The sequence below is a fragment of the Podarcis muralis genome, chromosome 2 (genome assembly GCF_964188315.1).
Source record: "Podarcis muralis chromosome 2, rPodMur119.hap1.1, whole genome shotgun sequence".
Classification (NCBI taxonomy): Eukaryota; Metazoa; Chordata; class Lepidosauria; order Squamata; family Lacertidae; genus Podarcis; species Podarcis muralis.
This window is the reverse complement of record NC_135656.1, coordinates 34,847,434-34,864,235: the sequence shown is the minus strand read 5'-3', so window position 1 is coordinate 34,864,235 and position 16,802 is coordinate 34,847,434. Positions and strand designations below refer to the sequence as shown.

At 44.2% G+C, this 16,802-nt stretch overlaps 1 protein-coding gene across 6 annotated transcripts in view; it reads right to left on the bottom strand.

The window, feature by feature from the left end:
* Positions 1-563: 563 nt before the first annotated feature.
* Positions 564-16,802, bottom strand: part of LLGL2 (LLGL scribble cell polarity complex component 2) — a 69,987-nt gene continuing 53,748 nt past the window's right edge. For 5 of the 6 annotated variants that reach the window (XM_028716872.2, XM_077924205.1, XM_028716875.2 and 2 more), the window contains exons 16-26: positions 14,498-14,636; positions 13,107-13,257; positions 12,817-12,933; positions 10,687-10,853; positions 9,710-9,971; positions 7,566-7,719; positions 6,317-6,360; positions 5,474-5,521; positions 3,559-3,601; positions 2,852-2,913; positions 564-1,309 (exon numbers count right to left, since the gene is read on the bottom strand). In XM_028716872.2, coding sequence (XP_028572705.2) covers positions 1,302-1,309; positions 2,852-2,913; positions 3,559-3,601; positions 5,474-5,521; positions 6,317-6,360; positions 7,566-7,719; positions 9,710-9,971; positions 10,687-10,853; positions 12,817-12,933; positions 13,107-13,257; positions 14,498-14,636 — 1,195 coding nt within the window. In that variant the 3' untranslated portion in view covers positions 564-1,301. The remainder of the gene's footprint in view (positions 1,310-2,851; positions 2,914-3,558; positions 3,602-5,473; positions 5,522-6,316; positions 6,361-7,565; positions 7,720-9,709; positions 9,972-10,686; positions 10,854-12,816; positions 12,934-13,106; positions 13,258-14,497; positions 14,637-16,802) is intronic. The other variant, XM_077924204.1, reaches the window with a different exon arrangement.

Sequence of the window (16,802 nt, the reverse complement as noted above, 5' to 3'; positions counted from 1 at the left end):
CCTTCATCAGTTATTATAATTCTTCATATGTGGAGGAATAATTTTTAAAAAATAAGATTCATTTGATTACAAGGCATTTTTTACCTTGCCCTGTAGCAATGCAGATTGTTTGTAGGTTTAGTAAGGACAATTTTTGTCATTATCACACACTTCATTCTCTGGGTGTTATACTGTGTTTTTGATTGGTGCATAGAATCAAACCTAAATTAATATGATCTGTTACCTTTGGAAGGTTAGGATACAGTTGGGGTTCCGCCTTTGGTCCAGTAAACTGGACTAGATTGAGAAAATTGGTAAAATCCCCGGAAAGCAACCTAGAAAGGCATTTGGCAATTACACTGAAAGGCTGAGTGGTCTATAATAAACCCTTCCAGGTGAGATTTATCTGCCTTTCAGAGAATGTGGGGTACTCATGGCTTATAGAACAAGTTTCATGTGACCATGGAAAGCACTACATGCATCTAAATGAAGAGGATCACTTCCCGTGCTTCAGTTGCAAGGCTGTTAAACATTTCAGAGGGCATCAAAATGAGGCAACAGAGTTTCTTGGTCAAATTAAAAAGCATGTTAAAAGTTCGGGTTTATTTCACAACAGTTCAATGTAGTGTCCACACACAAATCAAGTTAAATTTGATTAATTTTTCCAGATCTGATCAGCTACAAAAATAAGAATCTACCTGAGTCTGCAAAACTACTTAACAGTAACATGACCAAAAAAATCCAAACCCCTTGCAATTTCCTCATTTGAAGGAGAAAAAAAAATTACAGCAGCCGCAGGAATCTAAAGTGACATATATTATTTCATTCAAGATTTTTTTTAAAAAAACTCTTCTAAAATATATCTATTGAACAAACACCCAGTATGATTTTTTTAAAAAAATGTACAAAAAATAATCTTAGTCAGAGGTAACAGTATTTATTTTTTTAAAAAAATCTCTGCACCCAAGGCAGTAATATTTATAATTTAAAACCCATCCCAGTAGAAATATTTTTAAAAAGAAATTGTGCAAACAATTGAAGAATTGCAAAAACATATCCAGAGGCATGAAGGGAAACAGGTCAAGGGAAGCATTCCAGCCTTAGTGCAAGGCTGGCATCTCAAAGAGAAAATGAGGGCTTCAGGTGAGGCACAGTGAAGATGGTGATAAGCAGATGAGTGGCCAGGCAAGATTCAGCCCTGCAACTGAATCCAAGGCCACGGTCAGTGGATGTCTCTTCCAGTGGACGGTGGGCCTGTAGTCAGTAGTGTTATGGCACTCTTTCCAAACGTCGGACATCACGGAGACACTGCAGGAGCACAATCATTCTGCTGGGAAGAGAAAAGGGCAGAATTATTTTACACAACCTGAAGAGGCTGTTGCTTTATTGGGTAAAGGTAAAGGGACCCCTGACCATTAGGTCCAGTCGTGACCGACTCTGGGGTTGCGGCGCTCATCTCGCTTTATTGGCCGAGGGAGCTGGCATACAGCTTCCGGGTCATGTGGCCAGCTTGTGGCCACTAAGCCACTTCTGGCGAACCAGAGCAGCGCCGGAAACGCCGTTTACCTTCCCGTCAGAGAGGTGCCTATTTATCTACTTGCACTTTGATGTGCTTTCGAACTGCTAGGTTGGCAGGAGCAGGGACTGAGCAACGGGAGCTCACCCCACCGCCGACCTTCTGATCAGCAAGTCCTAGGCTCTGTGGTTTAACCCATAGCGCCACCTACATCCCTTTTGTTGTGCATAGTCTAATGCATACTGCACTTTCGTGAAAACACATGGGTATGTTTTTGGTGAAGAATGTTTGTGTGTGTGTGTCCCAGCCTGGTAGGACTCAAATATATAATTGGACGCAAACTAAAGTTTTGAAAATGCCAGTCTCACAACAGCAAGGCATTCAGCATCCTGACTTTTGACGGTTGCATATAATTTCTGTAATGTCCCTATCTCCTGTTATACATCATTGGTGGGAGCTGGCAGAGGAACAGTCTACATGCTGCCCAAGTTGGGGACATCAAGTTCTGCTTTAAGTAATGTTGGCTTGTAGAGTGAACTCTGGCCAGGTTCCCAGCTGCAGTCTACCTTTAAGGATGAAAATTGCAGAGACTGGGAGAAAAGTGAGAAGTTACTTCCTCCTTTTTGTCAAGTACTTTTTTGCAGTGGTGAATTAGAATGGGAGAGACATAAAAATACTTTAGAAGGCATTGGCAGCCATCATCTCAAGAACAAAACTGCGTGAAGACAGCAAAGGAGGCCCAGCCTGGTATTGAGGTCAAATCTCTGTTAAACAAATTATTATTTGTGGAAGCTACTGTTTCCCATGGGACGCGGGTGGCGCTGTGGGTAAAAGCCTCAGCGCCTAGGGCTTGCCGATCGAAAGGTCGGTGGTTCGAATCCCCGCAACGGGGTGCGCTCCCGTTGCTTGGTCCCAGCGCCTGCCAACCTAGCAGTTCAAAAGCACCCCCGGGTGCAAGTAGATAAATAGGGACCGCTCTGGCGGGAAGGTAAACGGCATTTCCGTGTGCTGCGCTGGCTCGCCAGATGCAGCTTTGTCACGCTGGCCACGTGACCCGGAAGTGTCCTCGGACAGCGCTGGCCCCCGGCCTCTTGAGTGAGATGGGCGCACAACCCTAGAGTCTGTCAAGACTGGCCCGTACGGGCAGGGGTACCTTTACCTTTACCTTTTACTGTTTCCCATATTCAGACAAAATGAAAAACTGATCTGTTACAAACCATGAGCAGAAGCTTCAAGTTTTCTGTTCATGGTTCGTAAGACACCAGTTTTTGCATAAGGAAGCTACATAAAGATGTATTTTTATAACAAACCATACTGTTTTCTCTAAATACACCTATAGAATATAAACCCACATACCTCCTCCATTGCTTAGTCTGTGTCCTACTTGAATTCTCCTTGAGTTTTTGTCACTATAACTCCTGCAAAGACAAAATCGCCATATGGAAACTGTGACAGACAACTTGTAGCATTCTGGTTCTTAACACCAAAATCTCCATATACCTGTAGATAGAGGCGTTTTCTCTCCCACTTCCATCCCCCCGTCAAATCCTAAAAGTAAGTCTCATGTGACAACCCGTATTCAACTGGTTCTTTTGCAAAAGAAGAATTGCCTCCCCAGTGCCAGGAAGTAAATCCATGGGACCCAATTCACCCACCCTCCTCTTCGACACCAGCTGACAATGTTGTTTTTAGATCTGTATCTCCTTCCTGGTCAACAAGTCCTAAAAATGAAAGACTTGAGTCTGCCCTGAGCTATTCAAAAGATTGGGATAGTGGGTATCTTAACTCAAGTTGGGTGAAAATATCTTAATTAGAAAGCAAAACAACAACAACCACCCTCATATCAGAATGTACAGAGAAGTACAAAATCTGTTCAGTGTTGGCAGCAGACTTAATAGAAGGTTAAATATTTGAGAATGTGAAGGAAGCCATTGAGGAGCACAGCACCAAGTTTCAGGGTTGCTAAATACATGTTCTCAGATGTTCACTATGTCACTTCCCTTCTATCACAAGGACAGGACAGTTTAACTCCCCAAGTTCTAAGAGAAACCATGGACACTCACCCTTTTTCACCCTCCAGAGTGCTTTGGATCTCTTTTAGAACTTCTGAAAAGGGAGGAAAAAAACATTCATGCGAAAGAAGTGCATATATTCTTCAATCTCTAGTATTCAAGAAGCAGTTTTACTTCCACTGTTGGAACAGTTGTTTTTTTAAGCCCCATCTTCCAAAAATTGAGCTGACAGGACTTTTAAAAGATAAAAGTTTTAATTATTGATTTCCTTCTCTCTTGCTGGAATTTTCATGCAGAATTCATTTTATTTTAGCTTATTGCGGTTTATATTTTAATGCTTTCATTGCTATTAAGCTGTCCAGATAACTTTGCTACTGGGCAGCAGATAAGTACCATTAATAAATAAACGAACTTTAACCATTCCTACAGAGCCGACGTGACATTCAGATTGTATCCTTAAGGAAGGATGACATCTAGTTGATGATGTTGTGTTCAACTTACTGTCTAATATAACAGATCTATGTCTGGAATGTATTTGATTAAAAGTTGGGCAATAAGTTGGTTTAGATTCAGGGTAACTGAATACAATCCTGTTGCGCTAAACAATTGCCAGCGTCTCACAACCAATGTGCCAAGGAGGACACCAAACATAGACATACAGATATTATTTTAGCTTGCTCAGTTGCATTTCAGAAAGAATACTATGCGGCATAAAAGCTTGCAGCTAGCATTCAAAAGAGATAAGGGTGTGCATGCTTTGTGTTTCTCAAGGTTGCTTGGGTCTCAAGTTTAGGTATTTTTTTCCCCTTTAAATCCATAGTTTCGCCAAACAAAGTCTTTAAAGCATTTGTAGTGCCATGTCCAAAAGGGAACCTGTGCATAGTGGCAGATGTGCACAAAATGGTCCACCCCAGCTGAAGCCAACATGCGTAGGATGTTTCTTTTGGCAACCATGTACACAAATAATAACATTTCTGGTATCTCTATTTGGGGCAATTTCTCCACAGACCCTACACTCATGGCTGAATTAAACACTGAAACACTGGCTGCTTCCACACCAGACATTTACTGTGGAATAACCACATTTTGTTCAGTCACTTTTTACAGGGCATTGGCATGATACTGTGATTGAAAGACCCCCTCTCACATTTCCCCCATTAGGCTTTTACTTCCTTCCCCTCAAATCCAACCTACTTATAGTCAATATAGCTGCTATTAAGCTACTATTCTGGTCATTATCTCCCTCCCCCCACCCCAATTGCAGCAGAGGTGCAGTGAGGGGAGGGGGCTATTTAACCCGTCCCACACATACAAAGATCCCAATGAAAACTGCTCCCCTCCAACATTTGGGGAAAAGGGAACTGACCACTTGGTTACAGAGTGTTTAGAAATTTGCTATCCCACTTCCGGCTTAAAGCAGAACAGCAATGATTGGGAGCTGCCAGCTCTGGAAGCACCCAACAACAACATATGTCAGTACAGCAAGTTTACTCACTATTAAACATATCAGTTTTAAAATGGCAAAATGCTTCTGAAAGCTTTGTGTTTACCCTCATGAAAAATCGTGTGAGATAGGTCACAATTTATTCCCATTTTACAGATGTGGACATGATGTTGGGATATCCATTTGCCCAATGTGTAGATCAGGTCCTCCTAGTGCAATATCCACAGAACTCTGAATGCATCCGTGCTAAGCACCAAAGAGCAATTATGAGATGCCATTGGGCAGCTGTACACAAATATAGACATGTTCAGGTATGTTACTGGTCAACTGCCTGCCTAATTGAGGCAACTCATGAAGACAACATCCCAAAGAGAAATCTACCTAATGTTGTATGGCTGCTGGTATTAAGGAGGGGAGCAGAATCAATAACTAGAAGCAAGTGAATAAAGTGGCTCAAGCCAATTCCCACAGAATGCCCATCCCTCCACCCCTACAGCACGAAAGAAATCATGTCTTTCTCACTCTCATCATTGAGCAGGGCATGCTCCATCAATCTGCCATGCGTCCTCTCTGAAAGGCAAATCAGACAAATGTTAAGGCGATCAATTCCCATGATACAAAGAAACTCACAAAGCCCGCCCCGCAAATACATTAGATTTACTGGGTTGTATTCAATGTAAGTTCTACTCGGAGTAGAGCCATTAAAGTAAATAGACATGACTAACTTAGGGCCATTCATTTCAGTGGTTCTACTCTGGTTAAAACATAGTTGAAGACAACCCATTACGCTTGGCATATCCACCCTTTGAAGTTCTTAAAAGGGCAATTTAACCCGATTCTGACAATCTATGACTCCTCTGAGTGATGTAAATGATCTGGTCTTTAAGAGCCTATTTTAGAATTTGAAGCCAACATACAAGCAGCTGTACCAAATATACTTCCACCAACCTATGCTCCTGTGGCACAGAATGGCTTCTCCCATTTTAAAGTTCCCTTGAAAAGGAAACAAGCAGAAACTCTCAGAAGACTGGGCCTCCAATTGAAGACCTTAACTTTGTAGGTTGACACGGGACATAAGTACCCCAAGTCCTAGGCTAAGGGCTTTACAAGTCACAACCAGCACTTTGTATTGTGTCCAGAAACAAACTGGTACTCCATGAAGCTCTTAAGACATTATCCCTCCTATTGAAACAAGCCAACAGCCTTTGAGCTAGATCCTAAGCCAATCTGAGTTTCTGACCTGCCTTCACGGGCCGTTTCCTGTACTGCACTACTGGAGCAATCCAAACTGGATGTTATGTTACATTACTTAAGCAGGCAGCACTGGACCAGCAATTTCTCTCCGTACATTCACATTTTCCTTACCATCTGCCCCCGGATCACTGGCACTCCATCCCGATTCCTTGCTACTGCAGAAGATAGAAAGAAGAGTCAATTAGACAAGATCATAAACCAATTCCAACCCCCTAGACATTGCAAGTCAGATGCAATTTTCATAGGCACACAGAAAGTCATGCACCCTTGGTTTACACTGTGCTACTTTGACAGGTACATGCTGCCTCTTAAAAAACCTTCAGCTTTTAAGTCAGTTCAAAATTTGTGTGGGAGTTCACATGACTGCTCATCCTTATAAAATTCCCCAGCATATTGAAAACTAACGTATCAAGAAGAAGAGTAAGCAAAACAACAGGAACCCTTCTATATGCTTTGATTTTTTCTTTAAGACTACTTTTGTTATGTTTGTAAATTTTGTACAAGTTGTATTCTGCCTTCAGCATGGCTTTAGCTTTGGAAACGTGTCATACAAATAAAACGACTGATTGATTTTCTACATCTAGGGATAGACCGATAGAGAGATATATATTCCCCCATGTGAACCCCCATCAGCGGTCTAGGCAGAGGCGTATCCGCTTATGGCAACTAGGAGATGGTTAGGTGGCTAGCTAGAATTGACGTGTACCAGTTCTGACATATTTTGCTGCTACCCTTTAACCATCCCACCTAGTGCACACACAAAATGATTACACAGCCTGGGGACTGTATGTTGTACCCAGCTCAGAAGGCTTTATTTTGTGGAGAGTCATTCCACAGGTGGTAGAATCTCAGCACCAGAACATATGGCAATATGCAACTTCAGCATTTTTAAAACCACTTCTTTTTTCAATAAGAACAATGAATAGTGGGTGGCAGATAAGCAAAGCCTTGTCAGTACATTGGGATGGCATTAGGGCAGGCGTAGGCAAACTCATTTAAAACAGGCACCCCGAAGCCCGGCCCTCCAGATGTTTTGGGACTACAATTCCCATCATTCCTGACCACTGGTCCTGTTAGCTAGGGATGATGGGAGTTGTAGTCCCAAAACATCTGGAGGGCCAAGTTTGCCTATGCCTGCATTAGGGGATGAGCAGAGGCATTGTCAGATCATGTAGGTGCATATGGTGGCAGGACAGCAACCCTAAGCCCTTTCCAGAGTGACCATGGGCCTCCTTTGTTGCAGTTCCCATGGCTACACGTGTCATATTCGACACACAAAACCAGCAATACAAAGTAGAAAGTTGCACCCTTTCTATCATCCACACAATACACAAAACGAAAATGCCACAATCATTCATACTTGGATATCCTTGAAGCCTTCTCCACACCAGGCGTGCTGTGCACATGGCTGTTGCCTGTGTTTTCAGGTACTTTTACTAAGCATCGTGGTTCAACCAGCCACTTTGGGGAAAGTGAAAACCTCTCAAACTCTGACGGGGAGATGAGATAGAACCCTGCAGAGGAGAAAGATGGAGAAACTGCAAGTTGTGCATGCACAGATGCAGAAAGGGTCCCACAAGAGTTTCCCAAAATACATTTTTACAAATCTTAGAAGAAGATGATGATGATTTTGGATTTGATATCCCGCTTTATCACTACCCGAAGGAGTCTCAAAGCGGCTAACATTCTCCTTTCCCTTCCTCCCCCATAACAAACACTCTGTGAGGTGAGTGAGGCTGAGAGACTTCAGAGAAGTGTGACTAGCCCAAGATCACCCAGCAGCTGCATGTGGAGGAGCGGGGAAGCGAACCCGGTTCACCAGATTACGAGTCCACCGCTCTTAACCACTACAACACGCTGGCTCTCTTACTCACTCAGAAGACTAAGCTTAAGGCTGCAAACCCACACACACTTATTTTGAAGCAAGGGCAATTGCAGGGGGGTGGGGGGTGGGGATGGACCTGGAATTAACTTCAGAGTAAACATACAAAGGCTCAGCTGCATGAGCACTTTCCAAAGTCATGCTTGGTGCTTGTGACAGATTTTTTTAAATAGATCCCATGTTACTATTTAATATTTCTCAGCTGGATCTCTGGGACTCCTATGCATGGAAAGATCCAAATACTGTATGTTTGTCTGATTCTCATGCAATGTTCTCTCACGCGCACAGTTTTCAGACCCCTATGTAAACCATTTTTTAACTTAATATGCTCTAGGTTAGATTACTGCAATGCATTATACATAGGGCTGCCTCTGAAGATGGTTCAGAAGTTTCAGCTGGTGCAGAATTCAGGGGCCAGGTTGCTCACTGGGGCAAGATGGTTTGAGCATATAACACTAATCTTGGCCTGACTGCAGTGGCTGCCAGTTAGTTTCCAGGCCCAATTCAAAGTGCTGGATTTGACCTACAAAGCCTTAAACAGCTCAGGACTGCAGTACTTCAAGGACCACCTCTTTGTATATGAACTGAACCAGACCCTGCGTTCATAATCTCAGGCCTTTCTGCATGTGCTTCCTCAACGTGAGGTCTAGAGTGTGGCAACATGGGAACGGGCCTTTTCTGCAGTGGCTCCCCGTTTGTGGAATTCTCTCCCCTCGGGAGGCTCTCCTGGCATCTTCATTACATATCTTCAGGCACCAAGCAAAAATGTTTCTCTTCAACCAGGCATTCGACTGATTAACATTCTATGGCTTTTTAAATGTATTTGTGAGAGGGGGGTTACTGGCTTGTTTATGTTTTATTATGTATTTTGTTTCCTCATTTTGTATTTTTATGTTGCGAACCATCCTGGGATCTTTGGATGAAGGGAGGTATACAAATTTAATAATAATAACAACAATAATAATTTATTTACACCCCGCCCACTCTGGATGGCTTCCAACAAAATATTAAAATAAAGTAATGCATCAAACATTAACAGCTTCCCTAAACAGGGCTGACTTCAGGTGTCTTCTAAAAGTCTGGTAGTTGTTGTTCTCTTTGACATCTGGTGGGAGGGCGTTCCACAGGGCGGGTGCCACTACCGAGAAGGCCCTCTGCCTGGTTCCCTGAAACTTGGCTTCTCGCAGTGAGGGAACCGCCAGAAGGCCCTCGGCGCTGGACCTCAGTGTCCGGATAGATCGATGGGGGTGGAGACGCTCCTTCAGATATACTGGACCGAGGCCGTTTAGGGCTTTAAAGGTCAGCACTAACACTTTGAATTGTGCTCAGAAATGTACTGGAAGGCAATGTAGGTCTTTCAAGACCGGTGCTATATGGCCTCGGCAGCCGCTCCCAGTCACCAGTTTAGCTGCCACATTGTAGTTTCTGGGTCACCTTCAAAGCAGATAATACTATCCCAACTAATATTTTTCTTTCTTGCTTTCACAGTATTATGGATAGAGGGACAAAATAACTCCCCCTTCCCTCCGCCACCCCACATTTATCTATTTTGTACAAGAGGCAGAAAGGCTTCCAAGACCTAACAATGGAGCTTGGTAACCTGTGGATGACCATGTTGTTACCTTGCCCATATCTGGTGAAGACACAGGAGGCAATGCCACTCACATCCTCCTTGCGGATACAGGGGTAGCGCACTTGTATCTTGAGAGCTGGCAGGGAAATAATCTGGATGTCTCCCAGGTTCGTCAGAACAGCCAGGTCATTCTCACTGTGCTCACTCTTACAGCTGGCAAAGTTGGTCACTGTCACCTTCCGTACGCGGCAGCCTTCCAGGGCCGTCAATTTAAGTTTCAGTTTGGAGCTGACTTTGGGCAACGTGAAAACCTGCCAACGTAAACAAGTTGCGTAATAAATCCTTCATTCATGCAAGAGCCATCCAATCTCTGGTCAATGCGTAGTGAGTTTCCTGCTGGTGTGTGGCAGCAAGGCAGCATGCTTTAAGTCTAGCTGCCAAAAAGAAGCTGTGTAGTCTCTCTCCTGCCTTCAGCAGCAAAAAAGCCTGGATTTCTGACAGCGGCAAGGGAAGGAGTAGCTAAACTTTGCTGCCACTCACTGCTGTACATAAGGGATTTGCAAGCATCTCTCACATGGCCAGGTCGTATCAAGTCTGATTATCAGGGCTTGCAAACATCTATCCTCAGATACATAAAAATAAGCAGAGAGCTGGTTTGCAGTCAACATCCCTGAACAGAGTCATTTTTCCTTAGCCCAACTCTGCCCCTTTCTAGAGAAGCATCTATGGGCAGAATATCAAATTCAGGAGTGGGGAAAGTGTATCAGACATAGGGTTAGTAATGCACATTACACTATGATCTGCTCAGGTGGCAGGTTGCAAACTTTCAAGCATATAGTATGCTTTCCCACCTCCCCAAATCTGAACATGCCCTTCAGCAAAGGTGACAACCGAGTATCACCTCAAAACAAGCAAGTTCCAGGAAGGGTCTGCAAGAGGAAATGAATTCCCATACTCTAATTTCTCTGACCGCTCTACTCCAATAGGCAAAGAGCATGCATATACACAAGAACTCTACTGTGTTACCTTAAGCTGTTCTTCCGACACCACGAGAAGCTGGTGGCTCCCTTGCATGTTGGGACTCTTGGAAAGGTCATGGGCCACTTCCAGCGGCTCTGGAAGCGGAGTGCTCTGGCCATCCAGAACAACGATCCCGATAACAGGAGCTCTGTGCATGAGCTGGATCTCTTTGGCTGGAGAGACAGCAGAAAGCACACGCCAAATGAGGCAAGAGGTTTGGTCCAGAGAGAAGCAAACTGTTTCAACAAGGCACACTTTCTTCTCGCAGAACCCAGCTACCATGTTAGACATACAAAGGGCAGCAGAGAGGAAATATCGGACTGAACCCAGTGTTGCACGTCAGCACTGGACCCAATCCATTGTGGTTAGAGATTCAGATTAGGAGTGGAGAGACCCAGGTTTAAATTCCTACTCAGCCATGAAGCTCATCGGCTGACTTGAGGCCTGTCACTATCTCTCAGCTTAACCTACCACACAGGGTGGTTGTGGCAAAAAGGAACTACATATGCTACCTAAAGCTCCTTGGAAGAAGGGTTGGATACAAATACAATACATACATAAGCATTAAAAAGTGATTGAATTTAGAGGAGAATTAGAATTGAAGTATTTAAGCAGTGATGCCGCATGGAGACTGCATAATTATTTCTTTGGGTACAGTCAAAAAGCAACTTTTTACACTGTATGAAGGCAAGTATAGGTATTGGGGAGGCAAAATGAAGGTCAGGGTCTAGTGGGAGATCTCTAGATGATTAGCGGTGATAAACAAGAGTTCCTGGCTCCCAGTTGTTTCACAGCAAAGACAAAACATCTATTTCCGGCTAAATAAGACTGTGAAATGCAGAAAACCAAACCAGGAGACATTTTTTGTGACACCACTGAGAGCTCAGTTCAGTTCCAGCACTAAAAACAAGTTCCTAGGCTGAGAATGTGCTCGAAGATGCCCTATTTTGTTTTGTGTTTTAATCCTTCATGTCTTTTACACTTTGCTCTGCTTGGTGGGTTTCTGTAAAAGACAAAGCAGCTCTGGACTTTGCCTACCCCTGTATTGGAGGTTGAATTGTGATTAATGGCACATGATGCCAAAGGGGAAGCTGCCGAGCCACCTTCCTTAGATCCGTAAGGAAAATACACATAACCGTCCTATAGATATGGTTACGGAAATGAATTCCACCATGACCCTCCTGACTTTTAAACACGAAATATTTTCCAGATTTTTGTGACCAGAGAGAAACATTTAGAAACAGCCCTTGGGCTTGTTTTATGGTGTGTTAAGGACTTTTCCAAAAAAGGTACAGAGGCTAAAATTAAGTAAAAACTGTTGCCCAAGCTCACAACATTTCTAGGTAGGTGTTTATGTACAAGAGTGTTTCCTTCAGAAAACCACATTATTTACCAAAAAATGCTGTTCCTAAAAGAATCAGAGCACATACCTGTTGAATGGTCACTTTAAAATGTGAAGGTTCATTATTATTTCACAAGTTGTGTATGTCTTTAAGGGCCAGGGCAAATAACGAGACCCAGTCTTACAGCTGTGAAACATAGCTGGTGCTGCTGAGTTGTGTTAATCAAGCTGTGTCAGCAATTGGGTATAGTATATAAGGAGCAGCACCTAGCTCTCCCATTACCCTGGCGGGTGGTTTGGTGGTTGGGTCTGGTTTGTTGTTGATGTATTTAGTGTATAAGGAGTTTTTGTTTTTGTTATTAAAACCTTGTTTAAGTTATTTTTGAGTCCCTTTTTAATGCATGGTCTCCCCAGCAAGCTCTCTGCAGCGCTGCTAAACTGCAAATTGCCAGCAATACCTGGGGGCTGGTACAGTCCTGCAGTGAAATGTGTCTTGTTTTGCTCTTCCAGAATGCGCACACAGATTCTGACACCCTACTCCACATTCAGCACTAAGGCTTCTCAAGAGTCAGGTGCTGGGAAGTGTGCAACCTTCTGGATGTTGTTGGACTCCAACTCCCATCAGCCCCAGTCCAGCATGGCCAACAGGCAGAGGATGATGGGAGTTGGAGTCTAGAAACATCCAGAGTCTCTGTGGTTTCATCACCAGGGCATTTTACAAAGGTACCTTCAATCCTAAATCTGGGGGGCAGCTATTTCATCTAAATCGAAAGTCGTCTGATCTTTTCACTCACCCTGCTCTGCTCGGACAGGCTCATCCATTCTTCTCTCGGCTGGAGGAACACGCAGACAGAAGGCATAGACTGTGCCCCCATTGGTGCCTGCCCATAAGGAGGGGCAGTGCCGGGAACCTGGACCAGAGATAACAAAGCCCATGAGCCAAAGTTTCACATATCACCAAGGGAAAGCAAGCAAGACCATTCCTTATACCCCCATGCCAGACTTTGCTGGTTTTATCTACCCATGTACATTACTTTGTGGGTGTAATATATTGTTCAAGCACATCGAAGCTGGTCTTACTCACTGTCTCTTAAGAAGGTGTCGGCAAAATACAAGGTGCGAACGAAGCCAGTGAAAGAGTCCTCTGCTGACCGCGCTTCAATCTTCCGCTGGACAGGAGCTAGCTCTATCTCCTGCAATGCATCATGATCATGCCTGGAAATTCCCTCTTGTACCTGCCCGCAAAACAAAAACGAGAACTAAGCAAACAACCCCTTTTCGTTCGTTTTATTAGATTTCTTACCTGCCCTTTACCGTAAGGTCCCAGGGCAGTTTGCAACAGAAAAAAATATACATTTATAAAAGCAAATAAAACAGTTACAGCCATAAAACAGATAAAAACCATTCCATACAGAAAATGGAAACAATCCCATATATTAAAAAGAATGCAAACAGCAGTTAAAATAGTTCCAGTATAGACACAGACTGAGATAAAGATCTGTGCTTAAAAGGCCAGAAGAGGAAGGTCTGCAGTAGGTGTCAAAAAGAAAACAGAGGACATTGCCTAATACGTAAGGGAGACCATTCCAAAGTGTAGCGACCACCACACTAAAGGCCCAATTTAATTTAGTATCTCTCAAGTGGGCAGATAACGAGATTATAATGATAAAGTGACATCTTTAAATACACATGCACACACACTCTACTTTTCTGTGTATAAGACTAGGTTTTTTTTATTATTATTAAAAAATGATGTTCAAAATTGTGGGTCGTCTTATACACGGATACAATCTCCCCCCATTTTCTCAATTTGGAGTCCCAAAAAATAGAGGGCGTCTTATACATGGGGGGGTGTTATACGGTAATATGCATGTTAGCTGGTGTCAGGTGGTTTTATTAAAAAGAAGTCAAGCCAGTTCCAAAAAAAGCCATTTCTTATAGGGATGCTTGCTTTGAAGAAGAGAAACTATTTTTGAATGCTTTAAGGCCATGTAATGAATCCTTTTGCACCTCTTTACGATGGTAGAAGACAAAGTTCGCCTTACTCCAGGAAACTGGCACAATTCTGCTCCAAAAGGATCAGCCTATAACTGCCCAAATCTCCTCCTCATATGACATATCAACGCCATGAGTGGCAAGGCTGAGATCCAATACTGTACAAGGGGGCTTTTTCTAAAGTCATGCGTGGCACCAGAGCAAGGCTTTGCTGAATACAGTGGTACCTCGGATTAAGAACTTAATTCGTTCTGGAGGTCCGTTCTTAACCTGAAACTGTTCTTAACCTGAGGTACCACTTTAGCTAATGGGGCCTCCTGCTGCCGCCACGCAATTTCTATTCTCATCCTGAAGCAAAGTTCTTAACCTGAGGTACTATTTTTCGGTTAGCAGAGTCTGTAACCTCAAGCATCTATAACCTCAAGCGTCTGTAACCCGAGGTACCACTGTATGTGAAGCCGAGACAGCACAGCCCCTCACCTCTGCAGTTCGTCGCTTTCTGTTAGACACCCTGCTCCTTCGCATTCGTCGGAAGGACTGGCGGAGGGACTTCTTTAAAGACTTCACTCTGGAAAGAGGGCCTTCCAAGGCCAGTTGGTCACTGGGATGCAGGGTACACCTAGGAGGAAACCAACAGGGCTGGTTCAGTTTTCCTTTTTAAACCAAACTGTTTTTGGTCAAGTTGCAGCCACACATTGGAAGCCCAGTAAGAGAGTTACTGCATTTTGCAGCGCAGAGGTCTGAAATTCTGTTTGCAGGCAGTGACAAGGCCTTTAGTTGCTTTGCATCAGGGATAAGAAACTCTAGTCCTGCAAATGCTTGTTGGACTGCAGGTCTCATAATCCCTGCCCATAGGCTATGGCTGATGGGACTTGGGAGCCCAACATCCTCTGAGGTGGCCACCCCAGATGTAAAGCAACATGGGACAATGCTACTGCTTTTTGCCTGCAGTTCTCAAGCCAGGCAAGAGAGCATTCAGAAAACCAGAACTATTCTAAACTGCACACTTTATATTGTTCACAGTATTTGCTTTTGTGGAATGTTGGCAATTACTAAAGTTTTCCTAGAAGGCTCTAAAGGTATTCCATCAGTAATAATAATAATAATAATAATAATAATTTATTATTTATACCCCACCCATCTGGCTGGGTTTCCCCAGCCACTCTGGGCGGCTTCCAACTGAATATTAAAAACAGTACAGCATCAAACATTAAAAACTTCCCTAAAGAGGGCTGCCTTCAGATGACTTTTAAAAGTAAAATAGTTGTTTATTGCTTTGACATCTGCTGGGAGGGCGTTCCACAGGGCAGGAGCCACTACCGAGAAGGCCCTCTGCCTGGTTCCCTGTAACCTTACTTCTCGCAATGAGGGAACCGCCAGAAGGCCCTCGGCGCTGGATCTCAGTGTCCGGGCTGAACGATGGGGGTGGAGACGCTCCTTCAGATATACTGGACCGAGGCCGTTTAGGGCTTTAAAGGTCCGCACCAACACTTTGAATTGTGCTCGGAAACGTACTGGGAGCCAATGCAGATCTCTCAGAACTGGTGTTATGTGGTCCCGGCGGCCACTCCCAGTCACCAGTCTAGCGGCCGCATTCTGGATTAATTGCAGTTTCCGGGTCACCTTCAAAGGTAGCCCCACGTAGAGCGCGTTGCAGTAGTCCAAGCGGGAGATAACTAGAGCATGCACCACTCTGGCAAGACAGTCTGCGGGCAGGTAGGGTCTTAGCCTGCGTACCAGGTGGAGCTGGTAGACAGCTGCCCTGGACACAGAATTAACCTGTGCCTCCATGGACAGCTGTGAGTCCAAAATGACTCCCAGGCTGCGCACCTGGTCCTTCAGGGGCACAGTTACCCCATTCAGGACCAGGGAATCCCCCACACCTGCCCGCCCCTGTTCACTGTTTCTCAACAACCCTGAGGATTCAAAGTAAATCTGATGGTGTGTTTTTGTTTTCCTTTTCAAAAACAGTGCTACATGTAAGATTTCACACTGCCTTGCCCTTACATTCCACAAGGATTAAACTATTTAGGATTTACGTAGCACTTTAAATGCAGTACTTTGATGATCTTTATCACTCTGTAGGACACACCAGTATTAATTTCGCGGAAGTGTACTCCGCCCTGTAACATTTGTGGGGAAAACCTTCTCCCCATAATGACCAGGAGGAAGGGAGGGCTCAGCCTCCCTTTGTCCCCAAGGCAACAAAAGGGAGAAGACAAGACCTTTGGACTTCAAGAGAGCACGCCTGCCTGAGCCTAATAGTGTTGACTAAGCTGTGGTCAGGGAACAACTTCCTGCTTTGGAGTAGAGTAATCCTCGGCCGCCAGGGATGGATCTCAGCATTTTGTGGGGGCTAGCAGAAGGGCAAAGTTCTCTCCAACTCCCCAATTCGTGAATAAGTTGGGGGTACCTGCTGCCTACCCACCCCCCACACAAGTGGGGCTTTGTAACTTGAAAGAAAAGTCAAGAAAGAGCCAATATGACAGAGGCGTACAACATTACGCATGATGTCTGTATAGAAAAAGTGGATAAGGAAGTTTTTCCTCCCTCTCGCCTAGAACACTAGAACTCAAGGACATTCAGAGAAGCTGAACGCCGGAAGATCCAGGACAGACAAAACAACTTAACACAGTGCGTAGTTAAAACTATGCAACTTGCTCTGGCAAGACGCCATGAGGGCCACAATGATGGCTTTAAAAGAGGATTAGATAAATTCAAGGAGAGGGATAAGGCTATCAGTGGCTACTAGCCATGACAGCTCTGCTCTGCCTCCACTGTTGGA